The sequence below is a fragment of the Trachypithecus francoisi genome, unplaced genomic scaffold (genome assembly GCF_009764315.1).
Source record: "Trachypithecus francoisi isolate TF-2019V2 unplaced genomic scaffold, Tfra_2.0 Lachesis_group19, whole genome shotgun sequence".
NCBI classification, from domain to species: Eukaryota; Metazoa; Chordata; class Mammalia; order Primates; family Cercopithecidae; genus Trachypithecus; species Trachypithecus francoisi.
Genome location: NW_022681464.1, coordinates 32365889 through 32385175, shown reverse-complemented (window position 1 = coordinate 32385175; position 19287 = coordinate 32365889). Strand labels below are relative to the sequence as shown.

Sequence of the window (19287 nt, the reverse complement as noted above, 5' to 3'; positions counted from 1 at the left end):
GCAAGGGCAACGTATGAAGTACCAAGGACAGTCTCTAAATAGTAACCTGCTATTGGGAAACTTTGTAAGAGGTATAAAGTCATCCCCTGAAAAATTAAGCCTTTGGAGTTATGGTGCTCGTTCTCTGCCACTGTATGCTACAGGTTACAGTTTCAGAGTTTGGGGTAAGACTTAAGCCTATTGGTCTCGCCTCTACCTCCATCCTGCAATAACATTTAAGGAATAATTAATTACAGAGAATCTTGTGATCAGCATTTTGTGTTCCCAATACCTAAGATAATGAACTTACCTGCACTAAGTCATATCCATCCTTTGGCAATGGTTTTGGTGGGCCAAAATATTCACAATTGTACCTCTTGTCCCCATATGCAATTCCACACTCTCCATACCAAACACAGGACTGTGAAAACACCTACAGAAAGTCAACACAAATTTCAGTGTTACTAGGGTCTCAATGGTAAATTTCAACAAAAAGTGCCCACTTGAGTACGATCACAGAAACTTCCAATGCTACCTGCAAAATGAAGTAACAGCAACAGGCACCTTAACATTTTGAAAAATATTAATTAAAGTAGACCAAATGCCTATTTGTCAAGTCAGTGAAGTAGGTAATGGTAATCGCTTATTTACGTAATTTCTATTTCCTGTTTATTTGTTGATAAGAGGAAGCTATAGTTCCATGTAAGAAACACCCAGAATCACAGTAAAGAGAAAAGCAAGATAGTGACTTAGCAATTACTAAAGCACCATTTTTGCACATCTGCACCAGGAACTATATAAGCTTGAAGTAATGAAAGAATATTTCCATATGTATTTAGGTTAATTAATATCAATAGATCATGAGTAACATGAAGAACAAAACAACAAAACCACAAACATCAGCCCCCCAATGTAAAGAACAAGAATGAACTTCCTGTCCTTGAGATTGAAGTAGAAAGCAAAGAATGTGCTAACTTTAAGGAAAAACACCAAAGCAATCTCAAAAGAAATTTTAAAATCTCTTATGTAAAGGTTTCTCAAAAGCCACTCACATTTCCCATGTGAGAGTCACAAGGTTGTCAGAAAATTCAGCAGAGGGGAGGAGTCAGTATGAATCATCAGGTCAGTGCCTTGCTCTGAAGGCTGCTGCCCAAAACACACCCGATCCTCTGCCTCACGATGGACTCAGAAAGCCACAGAGGGCCCAGCTCGCCAGGGCCCCGGGCTTGCAATCGTCTGTTCTACAGGGAAACAGAAGGTATCAAGCAGCAGCTACGGCTCCCAAAAACCCTGATGGAAAAGCCATTAAAAAAAAAAAAAAATCTGAGCAGAAGTCACAATATGAAATTCTCTTCAGTGACAGTGGCACATGACAGTGGCACAGGCAAGAAGCTAAGTCAGTCTGTGTTGGTTCCTCAGAATCAAAATACAAATCCCACGACAGTCCCTGAAGCCCTAAAACACGAGAGAAAAAGTCAGCAGGAGATTGGGATTTGTATGAGTGGGGAAATCCAAGGCATCAATATCACTTTTCTTTGAATTCACTTTTCAGATGTTCTAAAATAAAAATTACGACTTAACTCCTCTTGACTCTTTGAAAGTCGTGTTTAGGCCACAAAGGAGGGAAATTATACAAATGAGGAAGTGACAAGCCTTCAACAAAGCCACATATGAACCCGGTGCCAAGATTCCACCACTATTTTTATATAAAGAGAATCCCAATTGTTATTCCCATAAACCTGGCGATTCTAAGGAAAAAAGAAACAGTATTGCAACTCTGGGTTTCCAACTAATGGAAAAAAGTCCTAATGAGTAAAAGTCATTACCTATCTAGCTGAAGTTTGAAAAGGCAAAAGCTGACTACAGAGGCACAGGAAACTGCTGAGGTTTATATGAAAGTTCAAATACAAAGAACTCCTCCCTAGACCTCGCAGAACTCTCCAGGGATTGGCCTGTCTCTGCCTCAGGGGCACTCTGGCTGGTTACCCACAGGAGCAGGGGTGACAGACACAGACCTGCGGTCAACACACTGCAGCTCTGGCCTGACAAAAAGGACGGGTGTCTGGAGTCTAAGATCCCCTTACTCAGCACTTGGTACTATAGATGTGAATAAAGAGGACCCATTGCTGTTTAGGTTCCTTTTCACAAAGATCATTCTTTATTTATTTCAAAGCAAGTGCTATTTCCACCCACTTGGTGGAAGAGGGGTGGGTGAGAAGGCGGCACGGAGTGGGATCAGGAGTCCTGGGTTCTGATCCCAAGAGCTCATGAGGCTCTCAGTGTGCTTGTTGAGCTGGATCGCACCTGGGATCACACCTGGAGCAGGCTACCTAATCACGTAGGAGTCTTCCTACCTGGGAAATGAAGCTCATAAGCTCTGCCTACCTCACAGGTTCCTGTGAAGATCAAATAAGGGCCTATCTGTACATACACAGTAAGTACTCAGTCAACTACAGAGCACTGTGCAATCAAATATAAGGAATTATTATTAACGTCTTCTGCCTGCTTGGGACCTCGACAAAGAGGTTCCAAAGACCTAAAAAAATAACACATGAGCCAAGGAAATTTGGGCTTGAATCAACACTCAGGTTTGCTTCTCAAAAAGTTATCTTCTAGAGACACAGCAGGGAAGACCAAAAAAAAAAAGTCATCCTGGCCGGGAGTGGTGGCTCACGCCTATAATCCCAGCACTTTGGAAGGCCAAGGAAGGTGGGTCGCTTGAGCCCAGGAGTTTGAGACCAGCCTGGGCAACATGGTGAAACCCTGTCTCTTAACAATAACAAGCTAAGTGCAGTGGCTCACACCTGTAATCCCAGGACTTTGGGAGGCTGAGGCGGGCAGATCACCTGAGGTCAGGAGTTCGAGACCAGCCTGACCGACATGGAAAAACCCTATCTCTACTAAAAATACAAAATTAGCCAGGTGTGGGGGGTGCACGCCTGTAATCCCAGCTACTTGGGAGGCTGAGGCAGGAGAATTGCTTGAACCTGAGAAGCAGGGGTTGCGGTGAGCCAAGATTGTGCCATTGCACTCCAGCCTGGGCAACAAGAGCGGCTGTCTGAAAAAACAAAAACAAAACAAACAAAAACAACAGCCGAAAATTAGTGGAGCCTAGTGGCACATGCCCATAGTCCCAGCTACTCAGGAGGCTAAGATGGGAAGATCACCTGAACCAGGAGGTTGAGGCTGCAGTGGGCCGAAGAGATAGCACCACTGCACTCCAGCCTGGACAACAAAGTGAAACCCTGTCTCAAAAAAAAAAAGTCATCCTGCCTAAAGAAGCAACCTAAGCCGGCAGGACCCAGAGACTTACAAAGCACTGGCGGTGTCCTAGGCTTAGGCACTGTTTTAAACACTCTTCATAGGTTAACCCAATTAATCCTACAACAGTTTGATGAGGCAGGTGTTATTATACTCCTTTTACAGATGCAGAAACGAAGGCACTGAGGCTAAATAACTTGTCCAAGGTCATAGTGCAAAGCCAGGATTCAAAACAGAGCAGTTGACTCCAGAAAACAGGTTCTCAATAAAAGAGAATCAGCTGCATCATGAAAAGTCCTCCCTGCAGCATCACACCCTCCCAAAACCCCACTGTGTGCAAGAGCATGAGCACTGTGCACCCACTCAACAGCTGCATGATGGGAGAAGCTCGGCCGTCACTCCCTTCTCACCAACAGCTGAAAGTGGAGAGCCAGCTTCCTGGCCCCCAGGCCTGCCTCTGCAGCTGCTCCACCTCAGGGGCCTCCACATCTCCATCTCTCTTCTGTGTTTGTAACCTCACCTCTCTCTCGGTCCCTTCACCTGCACTTCCCTATAAACACTGCTCTAATTATATCCATAAACCCCTCTCTCAGCTTCAGTGATCTCCAGCTTCTCTCCAGCAGCACTTTCCACCAGCTGCCCGACAGCCTCAGTGCTTAAGAGGAAACCAATCTTTCCTCTATTTGTATTTCCTCTTCAACAGAGTTTCAAATGAAAACCTCAGGCACCTTTCGAACCCACCGCGTGTCCCATAGTGAACCTACGGCTCACTCCCAGGGAGGCTCCCTCGTGCAGCCTTCTGCTCTCAACCTGGACCCGGCAGTGTCTCCTGTGCACAGATGCCTGCCGCTTGCCTCTTCCAGAACAGCGCTCAAAGTTTTCTGGTGCTCAGAAACCTACAACCCACCCTTCCCACTGCCTGTGCGACAAGCTCCAGACACCTCACTCCGGCTCTACCCACTCTCCTTTCTACAGTATTCCAAACCTATCACTCTAATCGCCAACCCTTCCTTCCCTCTCTCCCACATGAAGTAGGACCTGCTTGCCTCTGCCTTGGTCATGCCCTAGGATCAAGCAAAATTTATAAGAATTGCAAAGTTGTGATGTTGGGAGAAGTTGCAAGAGTTATTTTCTTGCTTTTGTCTCAACTCCCTTGTAAGACGGTAAAATCCTAGAGGGCAGAGCCTAGGTGTGTAATCCTTCCTTTGAAATTCCCTACCGTATCACATCTGGTGTTCATGGATGCAGAACACGTCAAAACTCACCATAAGCTGAGGGAGTACAACTGGATTATCTAAATTCAGAAATAAGAAGTGCTGATTGTTTTGGCTTCTACCCAGAATTTTGTAGTTACACAGCTACAGAGTTTCTATTTTTAAAGGTTAGATCATATGGGTATTTCACAACATGCTCTAGAGTTTAATTATTATGAAAATGACTGCATATGGAAGCTTCTTTCAACAATGATAGGAACAGTTCAGGAAAGGTTAAAAAATGTCCCTTCTAGGCCGGGGGCGGTGGTTCACGCCTGTAATCCCAGCACTCTGGGAGGCCGAGGCGGGTGGATCACAAGGTCAAGAGATCGAGACCATCCTGCCTAACACGGTGAAACCCCGTCTCTACTAAAAATACAAAAATTAAGCTGGGTGTGGTGGCCGGTGCCTGTAGTCCCAGCTACTCAGGAGGCTGAGGCATGAGAACGGCGTGAACCCGGGAGGTGGAGCTTGCAGTGAGCTGAGATTGCGCCACTGCACTCCAGCCTGGGCAACAGAGACTCCGTGTCAAAAAAAAAAAAAAAAAATGCCCTTGTGTTATATGTCAGCAACTTTGGCAACTGCTAAACTGGACCCCATTCAGGAGCTCCACAAGCACACATTATCATACAGAAAAGCTCTGAACTCAGTGAGAATTCTATTCTGCTGCCTTCAGGAAATCCTAAAGCATTAACTAACATATTCAAATACTTACTGAACATCTACTGTTCTCTAGGCATGGTGGTAAAATAAATAAATAAAACAAAAATACTTACTGAACATCAACTGCATGCCTCATTTTCTCAGATACTCTATGCAGTAGCACGGCAGAATTTTACAGGTAAGTGAAGCAGGTTCAAAGATACTCTGCGGTCGCATGGCTCATAAGTAACATGATTTCGAACACCAAGTTAAGCATTCTCCACCCATCCACCTTGTCCTCCTGCCTCCCCCACACCCAGCTTCTGTACCATTTAAACTCTAGCACAGTTTGTGCAGTGATGTCTCCTCAGAATTGGAGAATGCACTGGAGATGAACTGTCCCATCCACGATGATCCTATACAAGTGCTCCTTCCATGTAAACTTGATCACTTGTAGAAATAATGCCTACCATTTCCTATCTTTTAAAGTATCTCTCTAGGCAGTTGTCAAGTAATGACTCACTTAGTACCACTGACAGTCCTCAACCCCAGGGTAGGACTTGCCCATCTACCAGAGCTGAGAGTGCAGGGCTTGGCACCAACATTTGTGCCCCTGTCCTGGATGGGTAAAGCTAATGGCAAAACATGGAGCGATACCCAGCTCAAGCTCCAGCGAGGGGATGGAGGAGAGGGGCTTGCTGGTTAACTTCCTTACCTCATTGCTTCTCCAGAGAGCAGAGGCTGGCCTGGCCAGACAGGACAACACAGGCTAGAGTGGAGGGAGTGGCATGGAGAATCCTGTTGAGATTAAGCTGCCTGCTATTTCTTTGGAGTCAGGGAGGCAGACCAAACAAATATGGCAGGACATTTAGGGTGGAGGCTGCTGGGCTGGTCTGACTTCTATTGACGGAAATCTCTGCAAGTGTTTTATAGCCAACCTGGCACGAACAAATCTACATAACAAAGGATAATTTGTGTGTGCACCAGGCCTGCCTGCATGTGGGTGTTTAAGTCAAATATTTTGAGCGTTAAGTGTGCTCAGCTAGTCCAACTCTTCGTTCTACAGATAACCCCTTTGGCTTCTGGTTTTTTATGTGACTCACCCAAGGTCATATTACTAGTCTTAGACATTTAGGAGCCACAAAACTAAAACAAAACTATGAAAGTGGGTGCCGGTATACACTGTCTGCAGTTTTTTCCTTATGGAATGTTCAGTGTGGTGACTGAACCACAGGTCAGGCCGGCAGGCTAAACCCATTCCTGATCTATTACAGACTACTAGAAGAGCCACACTGGGGATGGAACCAGGCCTTGAATCAGACTGCTCTACTAAACAAGTGGAATATCTGCTGAACACCCATTCAATTAAGCTTGCTAAACACCAATAATCTAGCCTTGAATTTCAAAAAACTAGGGCACAGAAGTCAGAAGATGGCAGTTCAAACACCCAATCTGCCATCTACTAGCTACGTGGCCTTGGGACAAATTTGACCCTTGATGTCTGCATCTATAAAACAGGAAAAACAGGCCGGGTGCGGTGGTTCAAGCCTCTAATCCCAGCACTTTGGGAGGCCGAGACGGGCGGATCACGAGGTCAGGAGATCGAGACCATCCTGGCAAACACGGTGAAACCCCGTCTCTACTAAAAAATACAAAAAACTAGCCGGGCAAGGTGGCGGGCACCTGTAGTCCCAGCTACTCGGGAGGCTGAGGCAGGAGAATGGCGTAAACCCTGGAGGTGGAGCTTGCAGTGAGCTGAGATCCAGCCACTGTACTTCAGCCTGGGCCACAGAGCGAGACTCTGTCTCAAAAAAAAAAAAAAAAAAAAAAAAAAAAACAGGAAAAACAGCATTACAGCCTCCTTAAAGGGGCTCTGTGAGGATAAAACAAGATCGGATGTGACAGCAATGGAGTACTATGCAAAATTTGGGTCGCTTTTGTCTCTAGTCTTATGTAATCTAGTATACAGCACCCTGCAAATTTTTTTAAGAGCTTTACTGATGTAATTTACATACCATAAAATCCATCCTTTTCAAGTGAACAGTTCAATAGTTTTGGGCAACCATTAGGCACCTCTCCCGGCTATTTTCTCTGTTTTCGTCTTCTCCACCTGATACATTCATTTGTCCTCCAAAGCTCAGCTCAAAAACGGACCCTCCATTAACACTTTATCTTCATTCTTACCTGAGCCCTTCTTACTGTATTACCATTTTTTTATGTATCCAGCCTTCCCCCCATCAACTATGAAGACAGCGATAGTAATTACGAACATTTACACAGCACTTTACAGTGTACAGATGGCCTTTTCTTCTTTACTATTTACTTATTGTTTTGGACTAGTCAAGTGCAGTAGTGAGAAGGGGGAAAGAGTAGAACAAGGAGTTCAATCTGTAACTGACTTTGATCAATTGATAACGCACTACCTAAGGACCAGCCTAGACTGATTTTTTTCATGGGTTCTTTTGATCTTGTCCTTTGTTGTGTCGAGGGCAGCCAATTCATATTTATGAAATTATTTTGAGTTCCTCTTGTGACCTAAGCAAGAACAGTAACAAGAAGTTAGTTTTAAAGCTCCTCTCAAATCCTCCAACAGAACATCTGCACCAGAGAGAGTTGGTTTTTAAAAAGTTTTGTTGCCAAAGCAAATATTCCAAAAAATTGAAAGTGAGAAGCATAGTCCAGATGAAGAAAAACCTGGCTGGCTGCGGCTGATCATTGCCATCACCTAGAAACCAACTGCAAACCCAATTTTGATTGCCACTAGTTTCTAAGTCTCTCCCCAAAAATCCATTTCAAGGCCCAAATATCTTATGATTGAAGAGTCCCACTGGGCCAGGCATGATGGCTCACACCTGTAATCCCAGCATTTTGGGAAGCTGAGGCAGATGGTATCACTTGAGCTCAGGAGTTCAAGACCAGCCTGGGCAACCTGACAAAACCCCTTCTCTACTAAAAATACAAAAAATTAGCTGGGCATGATGGCGCACACTTATAGTCCCAGCTACTCGGGAGGCTGATGTGGGAGAATCACCTGAGCTCAGGTGGTCAAGGCTGCAGTGAGCTGAGATTATGCCACTGCGCTCCAGCCTGGGCAACCAGAGTAAGACCTGGTCTCGGAAAAAAAAGAAGATTCCCGGGCCAGCATGGTGGCTCATGCTTGTAATCTCAGTACTTTGGGAGGCCAAGGTAGGAGGATCTCCAGCCCAGGAATTCAAGACCACCTTGGGCAACATAGCAAGACCCTGTGTCTACAAAAAATTTAAAAAGTAGGTGGGCATGGTGGCGTGCACCTGCAGTCCCAGCTACTTGGGAGGCTGAGGTAGAAGGATAGCTCCAGCCCAGGGTCGATGCTGCAGTGAGCCACAATCACACCACTGCACTTCAGCCTGGGTGACAGTGCAAGACCCCATTTCAAAAAAAAAAAAAAAAGAGTCCCAACTCAAGTGTCCTGGCCACATTTGTAGATGATACTGGAGAGCAATAGTTATTGTTCTTAAGAAGCCTGCAATTTGGTAGTTCAATTAGAAAATATTTGTCTTTCACAAGCATAGCTGGCATAGTTAATCCAATTTTACAGAGGAGGAAACTGAGGCTCCAGAGGATAACTGGCTTACCCAAGATCACTCTCGGGAACAGAGAAGAGTCGAGACCCACACCAAAGTCTTTTAACGAGGCAGCCAATGCTGCTGCAGCAGTTTAAACAAAGGTCCAGAACTTCAGAGGGAAGGGATTCTAGTTAGGGGAACAGGACAAGAATGTCATAGATAATGTAGCATGTGAAACGTAGATAATGAAGACAGCAGGATTTTGCTAGCAAGCAGTTCAATTTGACTGGAGAGCTGATGCCCTTCACAGAGCTGGAGGTCAAAGGGCAGAAAGAGGCACCCGAGATCAGAGACGACTGATCCAGGCTTCCGCTGTAGGTAATTTGCCATGCTTAGAATACTGCATCCCTTTTAGGAGTGGAGAGTGAGGGTTACCCAGGAAAGAGAGAGCACACTGTCTTCATGACCAGAGTGATTCTTTGTTCTGGGTAATATAACAAACACTGAAGGAATACAAAGGCCTATTCAGCAAGTCCTTTTCCCTCTGCCCACTGGCTCGAAAAAAAAAAAAAAAAAAAATCTCATTTTCCCCTTGATTACTTATGTTAGTAAAATTTCTGATCACAGCATCAGTCAAGGAGTAGGAAAGATGGGGAAAGATTTCCCATTGTCATTCCAATTTCAGATGGTTGTTCTCAACCACTCCCAGTCTTCTTAGGAAAAGCCATTTTAATGCTTAATTTCTACCCAGGCTTCTCTATGTTCCAAGTCCCTCAAGATAAAGCTTATCAAAATTACAGCCAGGAGAAATAAACGCTATGTCTCAAAACTGCATACTTTTTTTGAATGACTACAGGATTTAAAAACAAGGCAGTTTAGTAATGTTATTTCATCATCTGTACATACTGAACATTAAGAAAAAGCAACAATCCCCCCAACATGTATTTCAGACCTTACGCAGGACAACTAGTCTATAATTGCATGATAGAACTCTACTAGCGCTCAGACTGAAGCTAGATGAGCTGCTATCATTGGTGTGAATTCTAAAAGCAGACACTCTCTCCCAATCTGTTTGGCTTCAAGGCTCCACCCCAAACTGTTCAGGTGCACTGAAAGCTTTTAGACACGAGGAATTTCTAAAATAATAATAGGATTATTTCCAGTTGAGGTTTACAGACCTTGAAAAGGCTGCCAGGCATTTTTGCAAGAGACTTACAACAAACCTCTGACCTATCCCAAATGTCACAGAAGAAGCCCTCATTGGCCATCAGCCTTGGATACTTGAGATATAAAAAATATTTGAGAGAGAAAGCTACTTAATAATGTGAAGCCTGGCTGGGCAAGGTAGCTCACACCTGTAATCACCACACGAGGCGGGCAGATCGCTAGGTCAGGATTTCGAGACCAGCCTGGCCAACATGGCAGAACCCCATCTCTACGGAAAATACAAAAATTAGCTGGGCGTGGTGGTGGGCACCTGTAATCCTAGCTACTCAGGATTCACCAGAATTGCTTGAATCCAGGAGGCAGAGGTTGCAGTGAGCTGAGATTGTGCCACTACACTCCAGCCTGGGCAACAGAGACTCTGTCTCCAAAAAAAAAGGAATCTTGCCAATTTAAGGTCCTGATCTAAAACTCTAGGTGGCGCCAGGAGTGGTGCTCACAATAATCCCAGTGCTTTGGGAGGCCAAGGTGGAAGGACTGCTTGAGGCCAGGAGTTCAAGGCTGCAGTGAGCTATGATGGCAACACTGCCCCCACGCCTGGGCAACAGAGCAAGAACCTGTCTCTAAAATAAATAAATTTAAAAAAAAACATTTAAAAAAACTCCAGGGAAACAGAATAGCTATATTTTCTCTAAGGCACACAATTGCTATTATTTATTTCTCTCTCTCTTTTATTTTTTTTTTGTTTTGAGACAGAGTCTTGCTCTGTTACCCAGGCTGGAGTACACCGGTGTGATCACAGCTCACAGCAGCCTCAACCTCAACAATTAAAAGAAAAACAAAATGTTTTTAAGACAGGGTTTCACCCCCAGGGCGCAGTGGCTCATGCCTGTAATCCCAGAACTTTGGGAGGCTGAGGCGGGCGGATCACCTGAGGTCAGGAGTTCGAGACCAGCCTCAACAAGGAGAAACCCCCATCTCTACTAAAAATACAAAAATCAGCCGGACGTGGTGGTGCATGCCTGTAATCCCAGCTACTCGGGAGGCTGAAGCAGGAGAATTGCTTGAACCTGGGAGGCGGAGGTTGCAGTGAGTCGAGATGGCGCCACTGCACTCCAGCCTCGGCAACAAAAGCGAAACTCCGTCACAAAAATAAAAAATAAAAAAAAAGCTCTTAGCCCAACACTGGATCAACATCACCTATTCCCTTCTGAGAACTAAATAGAAGTCGAAGGAGAGTTTTTTCCTAGTCCACGGAACTCCCTCTCCCGATTCACTACTACCTATTGATGCCACACCTCTGTGAGGGGCGTTAACATGCACAAGGACACAATTCCCCGGAGGCACTCTCATCCTGATTTGGTTTAAGGAGAGCCGCAGCGTGACACTGCCCCCCTCCAGTTTCAAAAGAGGAAACTACAAGACACACAAATAGTGAGGTGCTCTTTCCCAAAGCTATTAAACGAAGCAGAAGGCCCCCCCCAGCCCCCGAAGGAGTCAGCAGGACACCGAGTTAGGCCCCACCCTGTCGCTGGCTAATAGTGACAAGGGGAAATTCAATACCGTCCTGTGAGCCTCAGTGTCCTGAGGTGTAAACAGGAGTTGATGAAAAGTAACCTGCCCTCTTTAGAAGACCAAGCTGACTTATGTCAAGTACTCAAGGCAGTTTCACTGGGTGCTTGAGGAAGTTTGTGTCTCTTCTCTACCTCTGCTTCCACCTCCATCCTCAGGTGATGAAAAGAGAAAAAAAGTGGTTAGAGCTCCTAAATTTTGGAGTTCGTGCGCATGTAGCAGAATTTTTAAAAAAACAAGTAGTGTCCCTAGCCCACTCTACCTACCCACTTTCCTCCCTTCTTCTGGTGCCACGTCCTACACAGAGAAATCAGGTGACCACAGATGGAACAGGCTCACAACAGGTCAACCAGCCCCCACTGCCATCTTCTTCCAGACCACAGGAAAGACAGCACGGCCGGAGACAGAAACAGGACAAGGGAGAGACCTCTGAGCTAGACCAACTTCCCCAGGACCCGGGCCTGAGCCGCCGCTGGGCCCGTCGCCCTCGCCGGCTCTCGGCCCCGCCACCTCCCCACAGGGCGTCCCGGTGGCCGGCGACCGCTCACCTGCGCCGGACACAGTAGCAGCAGGAGGAGGCCAAGGGCCAGGCCGCGAGCGCTCATGCTGTGGCCGCGCGAGGCTGCGGACACCGGCGGCCGCTCTACTTCCCCGGGCTGTTTCAGCACCCCGCGCAAGAAGAGCGGAGGAGCAGGAGCAGGCGCGGACGCCAGCAGCAGGCTGCGCGCGCAGGTCAGGAAGGAAGAAGGCGTCGTCGGCTCCGCCCCTTCTGGGAGGTGCCGTTGCCGGCGCTCCCTGGCCAGGACTGGGGCGGGGCCAGGGCCCCCGCGCCCTCGCTTCAAGGTTCCCTGCTTTGCCCTTCTCCTCAGCCCTTGCAATCCTCGGGGGCCAGGCGCGGGACTTATGGAGTCTGGCTGGGCCCAAGAGAGTTATCTGTATAGCTGTGCAAACAGTTTCTGGCCGTGATGTTTCCCCTTTTTGTCTCTGGGTTGGAGGGGGCGGACGAGGTTTCAGCGAAGGGTAGAGCTGTTCTGGGCGACTTCCGGGTAAGGTCCCGCCCGGCCGCGGAGTCTCTGTTTATTTCGGCTCCGACAATTACGATGAGCGACTTCTCCTCCCAACCCAGTCACCCGAAAGGAATCTTGGCCCTGGCGCTTTCTAGCAGAGCCAGGGGCGGTGACGCGCTGTGGCCTGACCTTGTGATGATCCGCGAGCGCGGCGGGCGGGGGGCGGACCGCGCAGTGGGCGGCGGCCCTGCGGTCAGTCCCGGGAAAAAAAAGTGCGGGAGCCGCGCCACCTGCTGGCCCAGCCGCGCTGCGTAAGCCCGTGGGCGCGAGGAAAACCAGAGGTGGGGACCAAGGTCTATTTTAAGTTCTCCTTGAAGGCAGATAAAGAAGACGCATTGTCATTTTTGAGCCATGCATTTAATATATGTATTTATCTTTAACTCCAGTTGTATGTGTTTCTGGCAACATTTTCCCTCAAATTTCAAGTATTCAGACCACTCAAAAGCATCTGTCATTTCCATTTTGAAGTTAAGAAAATGGAGGTAAAGATGTCTTTCCCAACAGTGGAAGCAAATTTACAATAAAAAGACTAAACCTTCATCTGGAGCAATGACCCAACCCCGCACCAAGGAGTCCCATGATACAGATGACCTTCCCATCCCTACTCTATAAAGTGCTGTTTCACTTTCTGTCTTGCCTCCTCACCTCCTCATCCCTGAGATGTCCACCTGGCTGGCCTGGCAGTGAAACTATGGAGATTTCTTCAGGACCTTCAGCCTAGGTCCTCCACGATAACCTCGTGGTCCTCATTCAGTTGTGTGCTGTCGCTTCCCACTCCCCAGGCTCCAGCTCCTGGTGCCCCCACTGAGGATCAAGTCGCGTGTATGCCTTCATGCAGGGAGCTTCAAACGGCCATCCCTAGACCAGCAGAGGAGCATCTCCTTGGAATTTATTAGAAATGTAAATTCTCAGCCCGGGCAATGTAGCAAGACTCCCTCTATTAAAAAAAAAAAAAAAATTTAAAGTTAGTTGGGCTTGGTGGCACACACCTGTAGTCTCAACTACTAGGGAGGCTGAGGCAGGAGGATTGCTTGAGCCCAGGAGGCTATGGTGAGCTATGATCATGCTGCTGCACTCCAGCCTGGGTGATAGAACAAGACCCTGTCTCAAAGAAAGAGAGACAGAGAAAGAGAGAAGAAAAAGAGTAATTATTTCCAAGTTTATGAATTACTTTGAAGGTTCTAAGTTTCCATAACCCTGCTTGGGGAAGAAGAATTCTGGTTCCTGTGACTTACTTCGGGGTGCAAGCGGGCTGGAGACAGGAGGGCAGGAGAAGGTCATGGGTAGACTTTGTTTCTGAGGCTGCTTCTGAGACCTTCCAGTCTCCTTTAGTTCAAAGTACTTAGCATGCCAAAGCCTCCTACTTTGGGGTATTGTTTTCTGAGCTCCAGTGGTTGAGATCTGGAGACTTTTTTGTTTGTTGAAAGAATATTAAATACCATCTTCATAAGGACTATTCAATGTTGACCTCAGAGCAATAAAGTAGAAAACAGGGAAAAATGAAATTATTAGACATGTACATCTTTATAAATGTGCAGAAATAGCTTCCAGAAGACTTCTATGTGGTGGAATACATACATATGTGAATACAATAGATAAACTTTTTAAACAAGTAGGAATATACAGTACACAGTTCTCATCTGGCTTCTTTACTTTTAGCAGTATGCTTTCCTACCTCACTCATTTTAATAGCTGTAAAGGATTTTATTATGCATATGTAACACTTCTGAAGCCATACTCAGAGCAGCGTGTAAATCAATGAAATATAAATCAGCAACCAACAAATATTTCAAAATAACTCAATTCCTCTACTTGCATTCCTGGTACATATGAAGGGTTTGTGTGGTCCCAGCAATACATGATAAATTTACTTTTCTTTTTTTTTTTTTTTTGAGACAGAGTCTTGCTCTGTCGCCCAGGCTGGAGTGCGGTGACATGATCTCAGCTCACTGCAACCTCCATATCCCACGCTCCAGCGATTCTCATGCCTCAGCTTCCCGAGTAGCTGGGATTGCAGATGTGTGATACCACGCCCAGCTAATTTTTTTGGATTTCATTAGAGATGGGGTTTCACCATGTTGACCAGGTGAAACTTGAACTTTTGGCCTCAAGCAATCCACCAGCCTCAGACTCGAAGCGCTGGGATTACAGGCGTGAGCCACTGCTCCCAGCCCCCCTTTCCGTTTCCGTATACTTTGTCACATTCCTGAGCTTGCCTGGAGACCACAAAGCCTGGCATCTTTCTGTGCCCTCTGCTTTCCCAATCATGCTGCATCACCAAAGTCTAAACCCTTGAACATTTCCCTTATAGAGGAAAAGGAGAAAGTTGACCCAAGACTGAATTACCTGTAACTGGCAGATGGTAGGGGAAGGCTGGAAATACTTCTTGATCCGCTACGTTAACTTATTTAATCTCTTCTTGGGCATTTAGTTTGTCACTTGTTATTGGAAATGATGCAATGAACATCCTTGTATCTTTTTTAAAAAATTATTTTTTTTTCTGAGACAGAGTCTCACTCTGTCCCCAAGTCTGGACTGCAGTGGTGTGATCATGGCTCGCTGCAGCCTCTACCTCCTGGTCTCAAGCGGTCCTCCCATCTGTGCACCACCACTCCTGGCTAATTTTTGTATTTTTTGTAGACAGGTTTTTGCCATGTTGCCCAGACTGGTCTTGAACTGCTGGGCTCAAGCAATCCGCCTGCCTCAGCCTCCTAAAGTGCTGGGATTACAAGCATGAGCCACCACTCCTGGCCCATTCTTGGATCTAAATCTTTGCAATCATGTACAAATAGAACTGTTGGAAGTACTTTTATATTGTTGGATCAAAGGAAATGCGCATTTAAGTTTTGATTGTTGTCAAATTGCCCTACAAAGAAATTGCAGCCAGCAATGTATGGAAGTGCCTAAATGGAATCTGTGATTTTATTTATTTTGTTTCTTATTTTAAAAAATATTGGGGCCGGGCACAGTGGCTCACACCTATAATTTCAGCAGTTTGGGAAGCCGAGGCGGGTGGATCACCTGAGGTCAGGAGTTCGAGACCAGCCTGGCCAACATGTTGAAACTCCATCTCAATTAAAGATACAAAAATTGGCCGGGCGCAGTGGTTCATGCCTGTAATTCCAGCACTCTGGGAGGCTGAGGCAGGTGGATCACCTGAGGTCAGGAGTTCAAGACCAGCCTGGCCAACATGGTGAAACACCATCTCTACTAAAAATAGAAAAAATTAGCCAGGCATGGTGGTGGATGCTTGTAATTCCAGCTATTCAGGAGGCTGAGGCAGGATAATCTCTTGAACCTGGGAGGTGGAGGTTGCAGGGAGCCGAGATTGCGCCATTGCACTCCAGTCTGGGCAACGAGAAATTAGGCCGGGCATGGTGGCTCATGCCTGTAATCTCAGTACTTTGGGAGGCTGAGGCGGGTGGATCATGAGAGATCGAGACCATCCTAGCCAACATGGTGAAACCCGTCTACTAAAAATACAAAAATTAGCCAGGCGTGGTGGTGCATGCCTGTAATCCCAGCTAGTCAGGAGGCTGAGGCGAGATAATCGTTTGAACCAGGGAGTTGGAGGTTGCAGTGAGCTGAGATCGCCCCACTGCACTGTAGTCTGGCTACAGAGCGAGGCGAGGTCTAAAAAAAAAAAAAAAAAAAAAAATTAGCTGGGCGTGGTAGCACACACCTGTAATCCCAGCTACTCAGGAGGCTGAGGCAGGAGAATTGTTTGAACCCAGGAGGTGGAGGTTGCAGTGGCTGAGATCACGCCATTGCACTCCAGCCTGGGTGACAGAGAAAGACTCCATCTAAAAAAAAATAAAAAATAAAAAATAAAAAATTGGGATGCTTTGATTTATATTTCTTTAATTATGTGAGATTAAGAATCTTTTCACACATTTGTAAGTAATTTTATTTCTTTTTCTGTGCTTTTTTCTTTTGAGACAGAGTCTCACTCTGTCACCCAGGTTGTAATCTAGTGGCATGACCACAGCTCACTGCAGCCTTGACCTCCCTGGCTGAAGTGATCCTCCTGCCTCAGCCTCCAAAGTGCTGGGATAATAGGTATGAACCACTGTGCCAAGCCAATAAAATTTTATTACAAAAAAAAAAAACAACAAACTTTGATTTCTTCTAAAATTAAAAAAAAAAGCTTTTTAAAATTGTTTTTCTGCTGCTGATCTGCAACTGTCAAAGTAGGTAGTGCTTCAAATAGGCAGAGGAAAAAAAGAATGCCTACCTACCTAACAAACTGCAAGCTTGCCTAGTTCCCAGCCTGAAGCCTAAAGTTCAATAACAGAAAATGAAGATAGAACTAGGGTTTTGGGGTAATAGAATGTAATCAATGTCATTTAGTGACGTCTGAGGCCATTGCACAAAATACCAAAGACTGATGTGACTTAAACGATAGGAATTTATCTGTTACAGTTCTAGAGGTTAGAGAGTTCAAGATCAGCATGGGGAGCTTATTTGGTTCCTGGTGAGGGCTCTCTTCCTGGCTTGCAGACAATGCCTTCTCCCTGTGTCCCCAAATGGTGTTGCCTTCAAGTGTGTGCTTTCAGGGAGAAAGATTTCTCTTTCTCTTCCTCTTCTTCCAACAATCCTATTGAATTAATGCCCCTCCCTTATGACTTTATTTAACCTTAATTACCTCCTAAAAGCCTTATCTTCAAATACAGTCACCTTGGGGGGTTAGGGCTTCAGCACGAGAAATTTGGGGGAGCATAATTCAGTCCCTAGCACCCCTCCTTTTACTCAGGGCTGCATGGCACCTTTGCCTCTGAAGACCCCTTTTTCCTTCAAAAAAAAAAATTTTTAATTAGAGTTTCCAATTGCATTGATGTAATGACACATATAACCCTGGCTGAATTCATTATGATATGCTCATTATTACAATGTTTTTATTTTTCTTCTGATTTCAAAAGAAATTAAAATTAAAACATTTTCATGGGACAGTAAAAGTATCACTGTGTCTACTGTGCCTAATAAGTTGATCCTGTTTTTGCAGCCGGTATCGTAGACCTATTCCCTGTAGTAGTCAAGGACATTGTAAATTTTTCTGATTGCCTTCCCCAAAAAACCTCCAGGACCAGCAGTGGAGCTGGCTCTAAAAGAAGCACCTATAGAGAGTGGGAGGCTGTCCAGTTGAACACAGGGAACAGCTCACACCTCCCTTCCTCCAGCAGGCTACGAATTGCCAATACATTTTGGTGAAATATAGGAGAGCTTTAGTTAATGCTTCTGCCATCCCCCTAAGGAGGTTCAGGTTGAGCATTTTTGAGAACTCTTTTTGTTAATAGGCTTTTCCTTTTAATTAAGATATAATATTCATGTATGAGGTGTACAGAACTTACATGTACAGCTTGATGAGTTTTCTACTTTTTTTTTTGTGACTGAGTCTCACTCTGTCACCCAGGGTAAAGTACAGTGGCGTGATCTTGGCTCACTGTAAACTCTGCCTCCCAGATTCAAGCAATTCTTGTGCTTCAGCATCCCAAGTAGCTGGGATTACAGGTGCACTCCACCATGCCTGGCTAATTTGTGTATTTTTAGTAAAGACGGGGTTTCGCCATGTTTCCCAGGGTGGTCTCAAACTCCTGGACTCAAGTGATCCACCTGCCTCAGCCTCCCAAAGATCTGGGGTTACAGGAATGAGCCACTGCGCCCAGCCAAGTTTCTTTTATGTATTAAACACTTTTATTAGTTGTCTATTACTGAATAACAAACTACCCCAAAACAGTATATTAAATGAACAAACATTTATTTTATCCCAGTTTCTGCCAGTCAGGGATTTGGGTGGTTCTAGGTGGTTCTGGCTCAGGGTCTCTCCTGATGTTATGGTCAAGAAGTTGGCCCAGGCTACCATCATCTGAAGGCTTGACTGGGGCTGGAGGATCTGCTGTTGAAGATGCTGTGGGAGGCTGTACTCAGTGGCTCACACCTGTAATCCCAGCACTTTGGGAGGCCAAGGTTGGTGGATCACTTGAGGTCAGGAGTTCGAGACCAGCCTGGCCAACATGGTGAAACTCTGTCTCCACTAAGAATACAAAAATTAGTCGGACATGGTTGCACATGCCTGTAATCTCAGCTACTCGGGAGGCTGAGGCAGGTGAATTGCTTGAACCCAGGAGGCAGAGGTTTCAGTGAGCTGAGATCATGCCACTGCACTCCAGACTGGGTGACTGAGCAAGACTCTGTCTCAAAAAAAAAAAAAAAAAAAAAAAGATGTTGTGGGAAGGAGGCCTCAGTTCCTCCTTTCTCTCCGCAGGCTGCTGAGTGTCCTCAGGACTTGGCAGCTGGCTTCCTCTAGAAGGAGTGATCCAAAAGGGATTGAGAGCAAGGCAGAGCCATAATGTCTGTTTTGAGTTAGCCTCAAAAGTGATAGGCCATCACTTCTGCCATGTAATACTGGGCATGCAGACCAGTCCTGATGCAGTGTGGGAAAGGGACTAGACAGGGGCAAGAGGAGGGGAGCACTGGGGCCATCTTGGAGGCTGGCAACCACAACATCCATGTAGCCAACACCCAGAGGAAGGATATGGAAACTTTAGCACTTCAGAAGGCTCCTTTGTGCCCCCTTCCCAGTCAATATCATCACCCCTCCTTTATCCAGGAGGCAACCACTCTTCAGATTTCTCTCACTGTAAGTTGGTTTTGCCTGTCCTTGAACTTCATATAAAGGGAATCATACTCCTCTGCGTCTGGTTTCTTTCACTGAACACTATGTGTGGGGCTTATTCACATTACTTGTGGTGGTAGCATCTTTTAAAAGAATTACTGTGTGGTATTCCATGGCTTAAACATATCATG

The 19287-nt window shown here is 45.9% G+C and overlaps 2 protein-coding genes across 5 annotated transcripts in view; both read right to left on the bottom strand.

Annotated features, from left to right (window-relative positions):
• The window catches only part of NPC1 (NPC intracellular cholesterol transporter 1), a 61100-nt gene extending 48480 nt beyond the window's left edge, over positions 1-12620 (bottom strand). For all 4 annotated transcript variants that reach the window (XM_033178117.1, XM_033178115.1, XM_033178116.1 and 1 more), the window contains exons 1-2: positions 11965-12620; positions 290-412 (exon numbers count right to left, since the gene is read on the bottom strand). In XM_033178117.1, the coding sequence (XP_033034008.1) occupies positions 290-412; positions 11965-12021 (180 nt within the window). In that variant the 5' untranslated portion in view covers positions 12022-12620. The remainder of the gene's footprint in view (positions 1-289; positions 413-11964) is intronic.
• A 434-nt stretch (positions 12621-13054) lies between these two features.
• Positions 13055-19287, bottom strand: part of ANKRD29 (ankyrin repeat domain 29) — a 78073-nt gene continuing 71840 nt past the window's right edge. Inside the window, exon 10 of the mRNA XM_033178129.1 lies at positions 13055-13420. Within this exon, the coding sequence (XP_033034020.1) occupies positions 13376-13420 (45 nt within the window). The 3' untranslated portion in view covers positions 13055-13375. The remainder of the gene's footprint in view (positions 13421-19287) is intronic.